A 16,105-nucleotide genomic window follows, 5' to 3' on the forward strand; every position below is an offset into this window, starting at 1 on the left:
CTTTTCTTTTTGTTTTGTTTTCTTTAGTTCTTTTATTGGTACATTTTAGGTATACAGTTCATTTACATTTATCATTGGGTGTTTGTACCTGTACATGATATATCTTGGTTCTTATTTTTTTTTCCCCATTACCTGTGCACCCTTCACCCCCTCCACCCTTCCCTATTTACATAGATTTCATTTCCATTTTTTTTTCTTTTCTCATAGTTTTTCCTTTCCCTCTTTTCCTTTCCCCTTCCCCTCCCTTCACTCCTTCATCTTTGGACCTTTTTTCCTATTTCAAATTATCAATTATTCATTATAATCATTTTAACCCTTGTTTACACTATCAGTTTCTCACACTAGTGAAACTATTCGGTATTTACACATGTGTGTCCTACTTATTTCACTTAAGAGTATGGCCTTGATATGCATCCATTTAGCTATAAATGACTCTAGTTTTTCATCCTTTATGACTGAGTAGTACTCCATTTTATTAAAAAAAAACCACATTTTCTTTATCCAGTTTCCAGTTGATGGGCACTTGGGCTGCTTCCAAGCTTTAGCTATTACAAACTGTGCTGCTATGAACATTGGTGTACGTATATCACTGTGGTATGATTCTTTTAATTCTTTTGGGAAGATAGCCAGCAGGGGAATAGCTCGGTCAAATGGGACTTCTAGTCCTAGTTCTTTGCGGTATCTCCATACTGACCTCCACAGCGGTTGCATCAGTCTGCACTCCCACCAGCAATGGAGAAGGGTTCCTTTCTCCCCACAACCCCGCCAGCATTTGTTATTTTTTGATTTCTTGCTAGCAGCCATTCTTTCTGGGGTGAGGTGGAATCTCAGTGTTTTCATCTGCATCTCTCGAATGATGAGTGATGTTGAACATTTTTTCATATATTTGTTTGCTGCTTTTACTTCCTTGTCTGAGAAATGTCTGTTCATTTCAGATGCCCATTTTTGAATTGGGTTTTTGAATTTGGGGGGTCTGATTTTTTTCAATTCTTTATATATTCTAAATAGTAGTCCTTTGTCTGAGGTACAGCTGCTAAAATTTTTTTCCCATATTGTAGGTTGTCTGTTAGCTCTGTTGGTGGTTTCTTTTGCAGTGCAGAAGCATTTCAATAAGATGAGATCACAGTTGTTGATTCTTTCTGCTAGTTCCCATACTGCTGAGGTTTTGTTCTTGAAGTCTTTTCCTATGCCAATGTCTTCAAGAGTTCTACCTAACTTATCTTCCAGCAAGTTTAGTGTTTCTGTCTTAATATTTAGATTTTTAATCCACTTCGATCTTAGTTTAGTGCATGGTGATAGGTATGGGTCTAGTTTCAATCTTTGGCAGGTTGAAATCCAGTTTTTCCAACACCATTTATTAAATAGGCTATCTTTCCTCCAGTGCTGGTGGTTGGCTCCTTTGTCAAAGATGAGGTGGCTGAGCGTGTCTGGAATTGTTTCTGCATCTCTAATCTGTTCCACTGATCCTTAGGTCTGTTCCTTTGCCAGTACCATGCTGCTTTTACCACAGTAGCTTTGTCATATAGTTTCAAATTGGGGATTGCGATACCCCCAGCCATGTCTCTGTTGCTTAGAATTGCTTTAGCTATTCTGGGTCTCTTGTAGTTCCAAATGAATTTTTGGATTGTTTTTTCTAGTTCTGTGAAGTATATTGTTGGAATTTCAATTGGGATTGCATTGAATCTATATAGTAGTTTTGGAAGTATGGCCATTTTTACTATATTGGTTCTTCCTACCCAGGAGCAAGGGATGTCTTTCCATTTTCTTGTATCCTCTTTGATCTCTTTTTTCAGAGTGCTGTAGTTTTCAGTGTAGAGGTCTTTTGCTTCCTTTGTTAGGTTGATTCCTAGATATTTCATTTTTTTGGATTCTATTGTAAAAGGAATTGTTTCCCTAATTTCTCTCTCAGTGAGTCAGTTATTTGTGTACAAGACGGGTATTGTTTTTTGAGTGTTGACCTTGTATCCAGCTAATCTACTGAATCTGTCAATTAAGTCTAGAAGTCTTTTGGTGGAGTTTTTTGGGTCTTCTATGTAAAGTATCATATTGTCAGCAAATAATGACAGTTTAACTTCTTCTTTTCCTATCTTTATTCCTTTTATTTCTTTCTCTTCCAATTGCTGTGGCTAATGTTTCCAGAACTATATTGAACAGGAGTGGTGATAGTGGGCCTCCTTGTCTTGTTCCTGATTTTAGCGTGAAAGTTTTCAGTTTTTGACCATTTAGTATGATGTTGGCTGTTGGTTTTTCATAGATAGTCTTAATCAGGTTGAGATAAAGACCTTCTATTCCAATTTTCTGTAGGGTTTTTATCATGAATGGGTGCTGGATTTTGTTGAATGCTTTTTCTGCATCTATTGAGATGATCATGTGGTTTTTATCCTTGACTCTATTAATATGATGTATTACATTTATTGATTTACAAATGTTGAACCATCCTTGCATCCCTGGGATAAATCCGACTTGTTCAGGGTGTATGATCTTCTTGATGACCCTCCGTATTCTGTTTGCCAGTATCTTGTTGAGGATTTTTGCATATATGTTCATTAGAGAGATTGGCCTGTAGTTCTCTTTTTGGGTTGGGTCTTTCCCTGGTTTTGGAATCAAAGTAACACTTGCTTCCAGGAATGAATTTGGAAGTATTGCTTCCCTTTCAATTTCCTTGATAAGTTTAAAGAGTAATGGTGTTAGTTCTTCTTTAAATGTCTTGTAAAATTCAGCAGTGAAGCCATCTGGACCTGGGCTTTTCTTTGTTGGTAAATATTTTATTACTTTTCAGTTTCACTCATTGTAATTGGGGTGTTTAGAATTTCTATATCTTCTTCATTTAACTTTGGCAATTCGTGTGTATCTAGAAATCTGCCCATTTCTTCTGTGTTTTCCATTTTATTGGAGTAGAGGTTCTTGAAGTAGGTATTGATGAGCCTCTGGATTTCTGTTGGATCTGTTGTGACTTCACCTTTTTCATTCTTAATTGCATGTATTTGTGCCTTTTCTTTCCTTTTTTTGATAAGGTTGGCTAAAGGTTTATCAATTTTATTTATTCTTTCAAAAAACCAACTCTTTGATTCATTGATTTTTTTTGTATTGTTCTCTTAGTCTCCATTGGATTAATTTCTGCCCTAATCTTTATAATTTCCTATTTTGTATGAGCTTTGGATTTGTTATGCTCTTCTTTTTCTAGGAGCTTGAGGTTCTGCATTAGGTTATTTATCTGAGTTTTCTCTGTCTTCCTAATATGGGCATTCACTGCTAAGAATTTCCTGCATAGAACTGCTTTCATTGTGTCCCATAGATTCCTGTATGTTGTACTGGCATTTTCATTTACTTGTAGAAACTGTTTAATTTCTTCTTTAATTACTTCTGTGACCCATTGGTTGTTCAAGAGGGTGTTATTCAGTTTCCATGTGTTTGTGGGGGTTTTGTGGTTTCTTATGTTATTGATCTCCAATTTTATTGCACTATGGTCTGATAATATACAGAGGGTAACTTCAGTTTTTTTACATTTACTTAGATATGTCCTATGAGCTAGCATGTGGTCTGTTCTTCAGAATGACCCGTGTGCAGCTGAAAAGAATGTGTATTCTGATTTTGTGGGGTGAAACACTTTGTAAACATCTATTAAGTCCATTTATTCAATAGCTTGGTTCAGTTCTAGAATTTCCCTGTTAACTTTTTGTCTAGATGATCTGTCTATTTGTGATAGTGGGGCATTGAGGTCCCCCACTACAATTGTGTTAGTGTTTATTTGGTTTTTCATGTCTATTAATATTTGTTTTGTATAGTTGGGGGCATTTGTATTTGGTGCATATATATTTATGATTGTCATCTCTTCCTCTTGGATTGTTCCCTTCACAAGGATGTAGTGACCATCTTTGTTTCTCTTAATTAGTTTTGGTTTGAAATCTACTTTCTCTGGAAATAAGATTGCTACCCCTGCTTTCTTCTGAGTTCCTGTGGCATGGAGAACTTTTTTCCATCCTTTTACTTTCAGTCTTTGAGTTTCTTTTTGAGTTAGGTGTGTTTCTTGTATACAGCATATTGTTGGATTTTTCCTTTTTAATCCATTCTGCCAGTCTATTTCTTTTGATTGGTGAATTGAGGCCATTAACACTGATGGTTATAATTGATAGATACTGATTTATCCTTGTCATGATGTTTTACTTTTGTTGGCTCTTTTATTTCTTATTTCTTTCCCCCTTTCCCTTTAGCATCTTACCTTGCCTGGTGGCTTCCCTCTGTTGGGCCTCATGGAGTTGTGACGTTCATTGCTTTTTTCTAGGATATTGTTTAGAATTGCTTGTAGTGCTGGTTTGGTGTTCATGAAATTTCTCAGGTGTTCTTTGTCGTGGAAGTATCTAATTTCCCCATCAATATTGAAAGATAATTTTGCAGGATACAACAGTCTAGATTGGAAGTTATTTTCTTTTAGGGCTTGAAACACTTCACTCCAGGCTCTCCTTGATTTGAGGATTTGTGTTGAAAAGTCTGCTGTGATTCTGATGGGCTTTCCTTTGTAGGTGATTTGTTTCTTTTCTCTAACTGCTTGTAGGATTTTGTTTTTCTTTTTGGTTTCTGGGATCTTGACTATTATATGTCTAGATGTAGATTTTTTTTGATCATGGCTAGTTGAAGTTTTATATGCCTCACTTATCTGTATGTCCAATTCTCTACCTCTGTCTGGGAAGTTTTCCACTATTACTTCTGTGAACAGTTTTTTTATGTAAATTGTGCTTTCTCCTGTTTTTTCATGAACTCCTAATCAGTCTTATGTTATTCTTCTTTGCATCATCTAGCAGTTGTTGGATTGATTTCTCATGGTCCCTTACTATTTTTAAGAAATCTCTATTTTCATGGTCTCTAACCGCAATCCTATCTTCTATATCTGATATTCTATCTTCAGATTCCCTTAATCTGCTGTGGATACTTTCAGTGGAATTTTTGATCTCCTGAATATCTGTTTGAATCTGTTTCATGGATTCCATTTCTTTCTTATGTTGGGCGATCATGGTTTCCATTTCTTTCTTATGCTAGGCATTCATGGCCTCCAGCATGTTTCTGAGGTCATCTATTTTTTTATGTTTCTGTTCTAGATCCTCTAATCATGTCTTTCACTCTGCTCACCATCTCTGTAGATATCTAGGAGATTATTTCTGCTTTGAATTTTTCTAGAGCCTCATTCATCTGTTTTGTTACTTCCAGTGCTATCGGTTCAGGGTATCCCAAGTGGTTGGTTGTCGGACTTTTCCATCTCATTTCCCCCAGGATTTACCCTTGGTGGGGTGGAAGTCTGAGTTTGTGCCTTCCTTAAATGTCTTCTCATTTTTGTTTTTGGTACTGTCCTTCGTTTAACTCCTGGGTTGACAGTTTGAAATTGCTTATTGTAGGTATCTTTGTTGCTTCTAATTAGAACCCTTATGGAATGATTGCTTCTCAGAGGTGTCTTCCAGATATAGCTGGTCTTTAAGTTTTGAATCTCTAATGACTCTAAGGCTATCTCATTTTCCTTATACTAGGAAGGTTCATTGACTAGATCAATACCCACACCTTAGCCCAAGTGATACAGTCAGCAACACCATTGCATCAAGTACATCTTTGAAAATGACATTTGGTGGTAGTTATTAATCTGTCACCTTTAGCTGTGTGACTTAAATCAAGATTAAGGACCAACCCAACATATAGTGAATAAACTCTTCAATATAACAACTTTACCCTTTGGAATGGGGAGTTAGAAGGGGTTGGGGAGGGAGGGATAGATGGGAAGAAGGATAGGGGAAGGTTAGCAGTGTGGTCAGAGGGCACAGGTGAGGAGGAAAAAGAGAATAATAGGAAAATGAAGAACTCCGACTGAGGACCAAAACAGGGACAAAAAGGGAAGATGATCAATGTGGGAGAGCAAGAGAGTGAGTGTAAGAGAGAAAGGAAAGAGAAAAGAAAGAAGAAAAGAAAAGAAAAAAAAGAAGAGAAAAACAAATATTTGCAAAGAGTAGGGAAAAAAATTAAAGATAAGAGGAGCAAAAGAAAAGAAAAGAGAAAAAAACTAAAATAATAAAATAATTTTGGGAATAAAAAATAACCATGAAGATGATGGGCCTCTTTCAGGCTATGTCTCTGCTGTCACAACAGACAACGTGGGTTGCAGTGTTCAGATTTAAGTCAATGAGTTTCAGCAAGCTAGTGCCCGACCCATGAGATTCAGGCAGATTTCTGGGTGCAAGTCCCAAGTTGAACTCCCTGTCCTCCTGTAGGGTTGAACTCTGCAGAGTTGTATTGCAGGTTCCAGCTGCCCTTCCCCTGAAGATAGTCCCAGTCCTGATGGGAGGTGAAGATGACTCCAACTTACCCAGTACAGTGGTCTGGTGGTCCGGTGTCCTCTGCATCTTTGTAGTGTGGAACCAGGTGGCTGTATGGGGGCGGAATGGGCTGGGTGTCCAGTGGATTGCTGCCGGGCACGGGCTGATTCGGCGCGTTACACGCAACTCAGGACGTTGCTACAGCATCCGCAGACCTGCCTGTCTGCAGCAGGCTGATTCAGTGCGTTCCACGGGACCCAGTCTATTTCTTTTGATTGGTGAATTGAGACCATTAATATTGATGGTTATAACTGATTTGTATTGACTTATCATTTTCATTACTTTTTCTTTTTGTTGGATTCTCCCCCTTTGCATTTAATTTCTTGTCGCACCCAATGGATTCATTCTACTGGGCTTCCTGGGGTTGTGATCCTCGTCTTTTCCTAGGATATTGTCTAAAATGCTTTGGAGTACTGGTTTGGTATTCATGAAGTTCCTAAGGTGCTCTTCGTCATGAAAGTATCTTATTTCTCCATCAATTTTGAAAGATAGTTTTGCAGGGTACATCAATCTGGGCTGGAGGCCGTTTTCCTTTAGGGCTTGAAAAATGTCACTCCAAGCTCTTCTTGCCCTGAGGGTTTGTGTTGGCAAGTCTTCTGTGATTCTGATGGGCTTTCCTTTGTATGTGATTTGTTTCTTTTCTCTAACTGCTTGTAGAATTTTGTTCTTCTGTTGGGTTTCTGGAATCTTAACAATTATATGCCTATGTGTAGATTTTTTTCGATCAAGGCTAGTTGGAGTCCTATATGCCTCACTTATCTGTATGTCAAGTTCTTTTCCCCTGTTTGGGAAGTTTTCTGCCATCACTTCTGTGAACAGTTTTTTATGTCATCTGCACTCCTGTTTCTTCATTTACTCCAATCAGTCTTATGTTACTCTTCTTTGCATCGTCTAGCAGCTTCTGGATTGATTTCTCATGTTCCCTTACAATTTTAAAACAGTTTTTCTTTTCCTGGTCACTAATTGCAATCTTATCTTCTGTATCTGAAATTCTGTCCTCACATTGGCTCATCCTGCTGCATAGACTTTCAGTGGAGTTTTTAATCTGGAAATCTGTTTACATCTGTTTTATAGATTACATTTGTTTCCTATTTGGGATTCCATCATGTTCCTCAGCTCCTCTATTTTTTTATTTGTGTCCTCTGTAGATTTATTAATCATGTCTTGCACTATGAGCACAATCTCTGCTGTTATGTGAGAAATTATTTCTGATTTCATTTTTTCCAGATCCTCTTTTGTTGCCAGTTCAGGGAGTCCAGGTGGATGTGTATCCAAGTGTTCCATGCTTTTTCCCTTTGGGGTTGCTGTAGGTGATCTGGAAGTCTGGTTTAGAGACTTGTTTACATGTCTCTTCATTTCAGTGGGGGTGTGGGGTGCTGCCAGCACCCGTGAGGCTCACCTCCTCTGTGCTTGGGGGCGGGGTGTAGTATGGCAGACTGGAAGCCTCCTCCTGGGTGCTGAGAGAGGCTCTGGTCCTCTGCCTGATGGTGTTTTTATTGATCTTAGCGTCACCTATTTTCAGGTGAAGATCAGCTTTTCAGTTGACTTTATCTTATCTTTAGCCCCTACTTTCACAAAATAGCACTTTGCCAAATCTTTGTCCTGTTAATTCTAGAAGAACTCCATTTTTCTAGGCTTTGCAACTTCTGGCATATTCATCATTGTCAAGCTGTAACCTGATAAAATATGGTATAAGAAGGAGCTGGTTTTTATACCCTTTTCTAGGAAGTCATCAGCAGGACTTTTGTGTGACACTGCACACATTCTGGGGCTCTCATCCCACCACTTTTGAAATGATTGAGGAATGTGCTTCTCCATTTGAGACATGTGGCTCCCATGAATGGGTATCTGTGTGCCATGGGGCAGATAAATGATGAACATAGGCATCTTTTTAGAAGTCTAGTTTTACCCTAAGAAGTAGGGGGAGAGAAGGGAGATGCTGTGTTGGTAGGAAACAGGTACTGTAGAATTTCTGTGTAGAGTAGCATAGGGAACTGGTCCACCCTCTGGAATCTAAACTGTTTTCATTCCTGCTTCCACCACATCAGAAAGGTATGGCCTTGGGAACCAACTATTGACTTTACTAGGCCCAGTTTCCCTAACTTGGAAATGGAGTTACTGTGAGAATTAAATGAGTTAATGTATGTAAAGATGCTTTTTATAGTACCTAGTGCATAATAAATATTATATAAGTATTGTTTTAGGGTGCAGGATTTATGCAATTTTTAAGGAAATAGAGGTTGGATATAGGAGAGGCTCCCTATGTCTGTGTAGCCTTAGCCAGAGTGAGACTGTTACGTTCTTGCAGAACCTCCTTCCTGCTGCCATGACTGCTTTGTAAGTGACCCAGTCATCAAGCAGCGGGGAGCTGGAGAGAGGCTCCCTGTTAAACACAGGAGTGGCCAGCTTGTCCCCCTGGTTATTGGCGTTTCCCCTACATGAACACCTTCTGTATGGACAGAACATCTTCACATGCAAAGCTCATTCAGAGAGGAGCACCCATCTACATGTCTTCCAGGTCTCTTCATCAGTTACTGCTTTTGTTCTTTCTGAGTTCCTGACTAGTCAGGCTGTTGCCACTGCCTGAGCTGGTAGGGTTTACTTCCACCTGTCTTTCAGGCCTGCCCCTGGCCCTGAGAGGCTTATAGTGAAGGGCGGTCCACTTAGGGCTGGTGCCAGCACATATATGGGTAGGCTGTTTTCTTCTCTGTTAACTATTATAGATGAAGCCCCATGAGTCCTCAGGTGTAGACAGTAAAAAGCAGGTCAGGTATCACCTGCTCATGCAGTTGTCTTAGGGCCATTTTTGGAACCAGTTAATGTATCAGGCCTCAGGAGAGGTGTGTAAGTCACGAAAATTTTGGTAATTCAAGGAAGGCTTACTTACAGAGACTGGCTTCCTGTACTCCATATATAAGTGTAATCCACACTTACATATGATTAGTCTTTTTGTAAATAGCCTTTTTTACTGCAAAGATGTTACCAGCCTTGTCTTAGCCACTTTCCTCGATGCTGGGACAAAATACCTGACACCTGCAACTTAAAGGAGGAAGGTTTATTCAGTTTGCAGAGATTTCAGTCCTCAGTCGGCTGGCTGTGAGGTAGCACACCAGAGCAGAGGGGCATGGCAGACAGGAAGAGCTGAGAGTGGGATCAGAGGTGCAGTACAAGAAGATGAACCTGTCCCTGCCACACTCCCAGTGATCCACCCACCTCTTCCACCCAGATCCTGTCTCCTAACAGCAATTCAGCTGTAAGCCCCCATAATCCATCGCTTTCCAAAAGCCCCATCTGTGAGCAAATGAGGCTCTTGGGGAACATCTGGATATAAATCATAACAATCCTGGATTAAAGGGATGAGGAGAAGACAAAATGAATAGAACCTAGAAGCAGGAAAAGTTCCAGAAAAATCTGGGGAATGAACACCTATCTTGTTTTCCTCTGACCTCTGTGGGGCCCCCCAGTGGCAGGACCCTCTGGAAGCCGACGTGGGAATCCACTGATGTAGTCCATTCAGCTCAGCCTCCCTGGGTCGGGAGAAGTGTGGAAATTGGATAGTTGATTTGGAGGATAAACAGAAACTCTGGTTAGAAAAGTCGAGTAAGAATTGGTGGAAAGTAAAGCCAGCTCCTAGGTTGCTAATAGTGCACTGATTCCCGAGTCTATATAAACTCCTAACTAACATGCTGTGTGGAATGTCACTGACCATATGACTTGGTAATAGAAAGCTTTTTACCTTCATCCTTGTGTTTTTATTTTATATTAAAGTGTAGGATTGACAAGATAAAGAAGGAGGTCATTCCACACACCTGAAGATAGATGCAGACATGATCTTCAAGGAACTTAAGGGCTAGATGGGAAAGTGGGAGGCAGGAACTTGATCTTATCAAGTCTTGAAAGCTCTTTTTAGAAGCTTGGCTTTTTATCACTAAGGAAGTGATGGGGAGAGTGGGAGTGGTGGTATGCTTTGAAGATTTTAAGCAAGGAAGTGACCTGTCACTGAGAATTAAGAGAGTAGACCTGTTATAGGCTACCTCTGGGTTCACCACACAGGCTGGAAACCCATGATGTGAAGTCAGGAGATAGATCTTGCAAGGATGCAACAAAGTGTTTTCTACTCTTGCTCTTAAAAAGAGAGAATGTGTTTTATATAAAAAGGGTACCTTAGACCGGGCCAATGAGGAAAAAAGCAAGATGCTTTTTCTAAACTACCAGAAGTCCTGAAAGAATGAAGAGTTTTACATAACCAGAGGGGATCAGCTAATGTAGTATTCAGCTGAACTTCAGTGTAATCATTATTAACACTTATATGTTAACAGATCCCTCATATGCAGGCTCGGATAGCCCTGGGGAGGACCCTAGTGGGATTTATCTTAATTAGAAAAGTATTTCAGTATGGAGCTCTCTGAGTAGAATCTTGTTTTTCTCACTGAACAGGCTGGTTTTGGTTATGGGTTGCCCATATCACGTCTGTATGCACAGTACTTCCAAGGGGACCTGAAGCTGTATTCCCTGGAGGGCTACGGTACAGATGCTGTTATCTACATTAAGGTAATAACTAGAGTCTTCTTGATTTAACCATATTTTTTTTGATGATAACAAAAAGTGCCAAATTTAACTACCAAGAAATTTTACTCTGCCTCATACTGTTTAAGTACACAAACACTTACAAGGGATCTTGCCTGTTTTGGCAGTTGATCCTCTTGACTGCAGAAACATTCTTACCTGTTGTGATCAGGACTGTGGTTGGTAATAGGAAGAGAAATTGAGGAAAGGTAAAGTTAATATACCATGCACATGTAATTTTAACAGGAAGCATATGAATGGATGTGGATGTTGATGTGCAGAGAGGTCTACACGCTGTCTTTCCGGCCCAAGCTGTACTTACAATTTTTACCATTTTAGTCTTTTTAAACAAAGAAATAACCAAGTACTTTATCCTTTGGGAGATTTTTGTAATCCTTTAAAGATGTCTTCTGACTGATCTGACAGCAGGTGTTTTGTTGTTATTGTATGTATTTCTTTTGCAGTTCTAGGGATTGAACCTTTGAGCTACAGCTGTAGCCCTTAATTTTCTAAGTTGCCCATGCTGTCCCCAAACTTGCAGTCCTTCTCCCTTTGCCTTCCAAGTAGCTGAGATTACAGATGTGCACTACCATGTCAGCTAGATAGCAGTTTTATGTGACTTTCCCTCATGAGTCCTTCCAAAACATTCATCATCGCTTTCAAATAACCCTCCCCTTGTGTGTGTGTGTGCATGCGTGCGTGTGTGTGCATGTGCATGCGTGTGTGCTTTGTTTATTGTAATACTTGGTTAAGTGTTAAACAATTACAGTGACATATAATTGCATAAACAGATTTGGGAACAAGCACTGGTGACTCTAAGTAAGCATGTAGCTTTCCTGGTGGGACCAGAAGCACTTAGCCTACTCATCTGTGGTGCACAGTGCACCTATGGAGGGTTCATTATATTTTACAGGGATGGAAAAGCCCTAGGTAAACCACAAATAGGCCACTACTCGTGCCTATTTAGTGATGCTAGTTGCTTGTTTGGGCCACAAGGTGGCACCAATTTTATAGGAAATGCTGGAGAAGTTAAGAAAAAATAAGTTTATCTGAAAAGGATAGAAATTCTTTCAAGATAATAGTTCTGTTTTTCCTTAACCATGTCAGTTATGAGGAACTTAAAAATGGCAACATCAGTGCAATATTTTTTTATCACCAAATGTGGCATTTTTATCTAGCTTATAGATCAAATATTCTATAATTCTACAGTATATAAAGAGAACACATAGTTGAAAGGTTTTTAGTTCCATTTTGGAAAAAAATAGAAGACAAATCTTAAAAATCATGAAAACCATCAACATCAAAGATCTAATTTTGCATTATAAGACTGAAATTTCTACTTTAATAGTTTCTGCATCTCAGGGAATGTCAGTGGTCTGAGGTTGAAATACTGAAAAGTCCTAACTTCAAGAAGATAGGAAGGAATGTAATTTTTTTCTTTCCTTTCCTTCCTTCCTTCTTTTTTTTTTGCAATATTAATGATTGATTCCAAGGTCTCGCATGTGGTCAAGTGCTCTGCCATAGAGCCACACCCCCAACTCAGGAAGGTGGTTTATCACAGTTTCTAGTGATTTGCAGGAAGCTGAAATAGAACAGTGTAGTAAAGGTAATGATATATCGCTGGGTGTGGTGGCACATGCTTATAGTCCCAGCACTCGAGAGGCTGAACCAGGAGGATCACTGGGAGTTTGAGGCCAGCCTGGGCTACATGTTGATTTCAAGGCCAGCCTTAATTATACAGTGAGACCCTATCTTAAAAAACAAGACAAAAAGGTAGTGATATATTGGAAATATGAAATTATGTATGACATAGCAATCAGATGTGATGTGACTAAAATTGGTGGCTTTAGTGGCAGAAGAAAACATAAGATCAAACCCAGGGCCAAGAATCATTCGTGCAAAAGCCAAGATGCCTTAGATACAGTTTTATATGTACTGACTTAATTGATTTATTTATTTTGCGGTACTGGAGGTTAACACAGGACCATCACACTGAGCTACATCCTCAGCCCTTTTTCTGCTTTTTTGAGAGAGGATCTTGCTGAGATGCCCAGGCTGACCTTGAACTTACAGTCTTCCTGCTTCAGCCTCTCAAGTCGCTAGCCTTAACAGGCATGCACCATCCCACATGGCTGTTAATAATATTAAGATGAGATTTTAAAAGCATAGTCACTATACTGAAAAAAAATTATTTCTAACAGTAATTGAAGTAGATATTAAATCTTCATACATATATTAACGTTCATATGTCCACTTTTTATGCTTTTGCTCTTAGCCGACTTTTTCAAGTACCCAACTTCTGATCTGGCTCATTCTTTCTAAGAGACATCTGCTATACTTATGTAAAATTTCAATCCAGGATCTTCCAGGCTGGCTGGAATTAATGCAGGCAGTAAGCTCAGTCAACATCCGCATCAGTTAATGCCATAGCTTAGTAAATAACATATTTCAAATATGTATACCTTAAAAGTATATGTAGGTGGCGTTATGATTAACAGGATACCAATAAAGCATTATTTAATTTGTAATGATCTTTTTGCCAGTGAATATTTTCTCAAAAAATGAATTTCTAAAAATGTAAGACTTAGAGGTCCTGCTTTTTTTCAGGCTTTGTCAACAGACTCAATCGAAAGACTCCCCGTGTATAACAAAGCTGCCTGGAAGCATTACAACACCAACCACGAGGCTGACGACTGGTGTGTCCCAAGCAGAGAACCAAAGGACATGACAACGTTCCGCAGCGCCTAATGCACTTGGGACACCTGGAAAGTCCAAGTGCGGTTTTGGTGTTAAATTTGGAAGAGATGTTGTTCAGAACTATATTATACCAAATACTTCATGTGTCATTTTCACAATTAACTCTGGGTAGAATAAATGGAAAATGAATTCTACTTGTGCCTGTTAAACCTCCTAAAGGAGAAAGGTATACCTATTTTACATGTATATTTTCACAGTTAATTGAACATATTTTTTAAACAATTGTAGTTTTAGTCCACTTATTCTTTATGGTAGACTTCAGAAATGTGGAAGTCTTTGGGTTTATATAAGAAGTGGGTAGTTTTTTTTTTTAAATATGTTTCACTTATGTCTGCTAGAAACATATTCTAAATAATACTGATTAGCTGGTTAGTTATTTGGAGTTCTGCCATCCTTTATTTAGTACTGGTAAGATGCTCTTGGTGTTTATCAGTGACCGACTACAAGTAAAGCAGAACACAGTTGTAGGTGTAGAACCAGCCTCTCAGCATCTACGTGCATTGTCTTAGCTCTAAATTCAGTTGTATAATTTGATTGAAATAGGTGTTAATGACTAGCTTCCTGTGAATCTAGGGCAAGATCATGGCAGTCTGTTCCAAGTGTGCTTGTGATGAATGCTGGGGGAACAAACTAGCAGCTACTAAAGTGATAGAGAATATATTCAGGGCAAGCATCAAGTCCTCAAAACTGAATTAATAAATTGCTGCGATTACCTGGGGGAGCTTTTGAAAACAGTAGGGCTTTTCTGGGTCCCAATCCAGACATAATCAGAACTTCTAGGACTGGAGCCCAGGATTCTGTTTTTAAAACATTTCCAATGTGAGTCTGATTTTTAGTGTACTGCTCTTTAGGTTTTGGTTTCCACTTGATTAAAGGTCAGATTTCTAGACTGATCTCAGACCTGGTGCAATTAAACACACTATTAGAAGCAAGAGAAGAAAATACTGTAGGAGAATTGTTTGGTACCAAAGGATCACCTTATTTTTAGTTTAAGAGGCAAGAAAGAACATATATTTTCTAAAAGTATTCAGATTCTGTTATCAGGGAAAACTCAACTTGTATTTATTATAATCCTTTGCATTTGTGTAGTAATTTGTAATGTACAAATACTTTGAGATATTATTATAACTTTTATTTTTTGGTACTGGGGCTCCAACTCAGGACCTTGCCCTTGTGAGGCAGGCAGCAGCACCACTGAGCTAAATCCTCATCCCACTCTTTATCTTTTAAGGGAAATTCATTGAAACTACACATTTTATATATGTATCAAGTCATCACACTGTGCCCCTTAAATATGTAGTTTTTCTTTAAGTCAAATCATATAGCACAAAATAGAATTCTTGCACCTATCGAAAAAAAAAAAGTATGTTAATCTGTAGATTTGGAAGGGAGGTTAGTCTAGGCCCTCATTTAAGAAAGGAGGTCATGAGATTCAGAGGCCTGCCAGTGGACCAGCGCTTCCTGGTTAATGGGACTGATGCTGAAAAAGATACATCTTCCCTCCCCTACTACTGTTCCTTAGCATGAGTTATGTGGAAAACAGTAGAACATGTTAATGCTTGACTTAGTTTAGTGCATTTCAGTTTTTTAGCTTTAAACTTTTCTTGTAGGGATGAAATATTTTAGGATCCTTTGAATTAAAATACTCTTTCCTAAATGAGACATTGGTACAACTACACTTGATGTTTTTACCATGAAATAGCCTTTTCTACCCCAAGAAAATTAGTTTTTCTCTCTATATTTAAGAGCTAACAAATAACGTTTTCAAAGGAAAAGTGAAATTGTTTTCCTTTGTGTTTTTAAGATTATCATATTTTTACTTTGTGTGGTAATGGACAAAAATAATTCTGGGAGAGCTTTTTCCTGGTTGGTTTTAAATCACTGAGCTGCCCAAAAGCTTTTTAGATTCTTGTATCACTGTTTTGTCTACGAGCATTAATGTCAGGTAGGGTAGATATAAAAATATGTTGAAGGTCAAGGAGTGGATGCTGATTTTTATAACCTGGGCAGTTAATGAACGTGCCAACAGTTTTTAGAAAGGGATAGCAAAAATCTTGTGCCCTATACTTAAAATGCCAGCTGGACTTTGATGTCTTCATAACTAATAATGATCACTTTCTTTGACTGTGAAGTTTTTACATAAAGATATCAAAGTAGAAGTCGACCATATTGTTTTGTAAAATGTCTTCTATATGGCAATAAATGGAAAACATGGATCAACTCTAATTTTGTAAATAAACGGAGTCAATTTAGATTTTTTTAAAATCATGTCTTTTAAATAGGAGTCTCTTGCATCCATCCATAAGGTTCAATATTCTGTAAACATTTGAAAGTTTGTACTAAATCTTAGGATTTTCAATAGAATTATTTAGAACTCAAATTTCAAAAACTTGTATCTAGGTGGCTTGCACTAAATCTTGGAACTTAAA

The 16,105-nt window shown here is 38.5% G+C and overlaps 1 protein-coding gene across 3 annotated transcripts in view; it reads left to right on the top strand.

Annotated features, from left to right (window-relative positions):
- Positions 1-15,902, top strand: part of Pdk1 (pyruvate dehydrogenase kinase 1) — a 38,992-nt gene extending 23,090 nt beyond the window's left edge. For all 3 annotated transcript variants that reach the window (XM_087200354.1, XM_004857680.4, XM_004857679.4), the window contains 2 exons: positions 10,791-10,904; positions 13,527-15,902. In XM_087200354.1, coding sequence (XP_087056480.1) covers positions 10,791-10,904; positions 13,527-13,667 — 255 coding nt within the window. In that variant the 3' untranslated portion in view covers positions 13,668-15,902. The remainder of the gene's footprint in view (positions 1-10,790; positions 10,905-13,526) is intronic.
- The last annotated feature ends 203 nt before the right edge of the window (positions 15,903-16,105 follow it).

The sequence above is a fragment of the Heterocephalus glaber genome, unplaced genomic scaffold, assembly GCF_053883595.1.
Source record: "Heterocephalus glaber isolate CG9 unplaced genomic scaffold, H.glaber_assembly_v1.0 deba00000347, whole genome shotgun sequence".
Lineage (NCBI taxonomy): Eukaryota > Metazoa > Chordata > Mammalia > Rodentia > Bathyergidae > Heterocephalus > Heterocephalus glaber.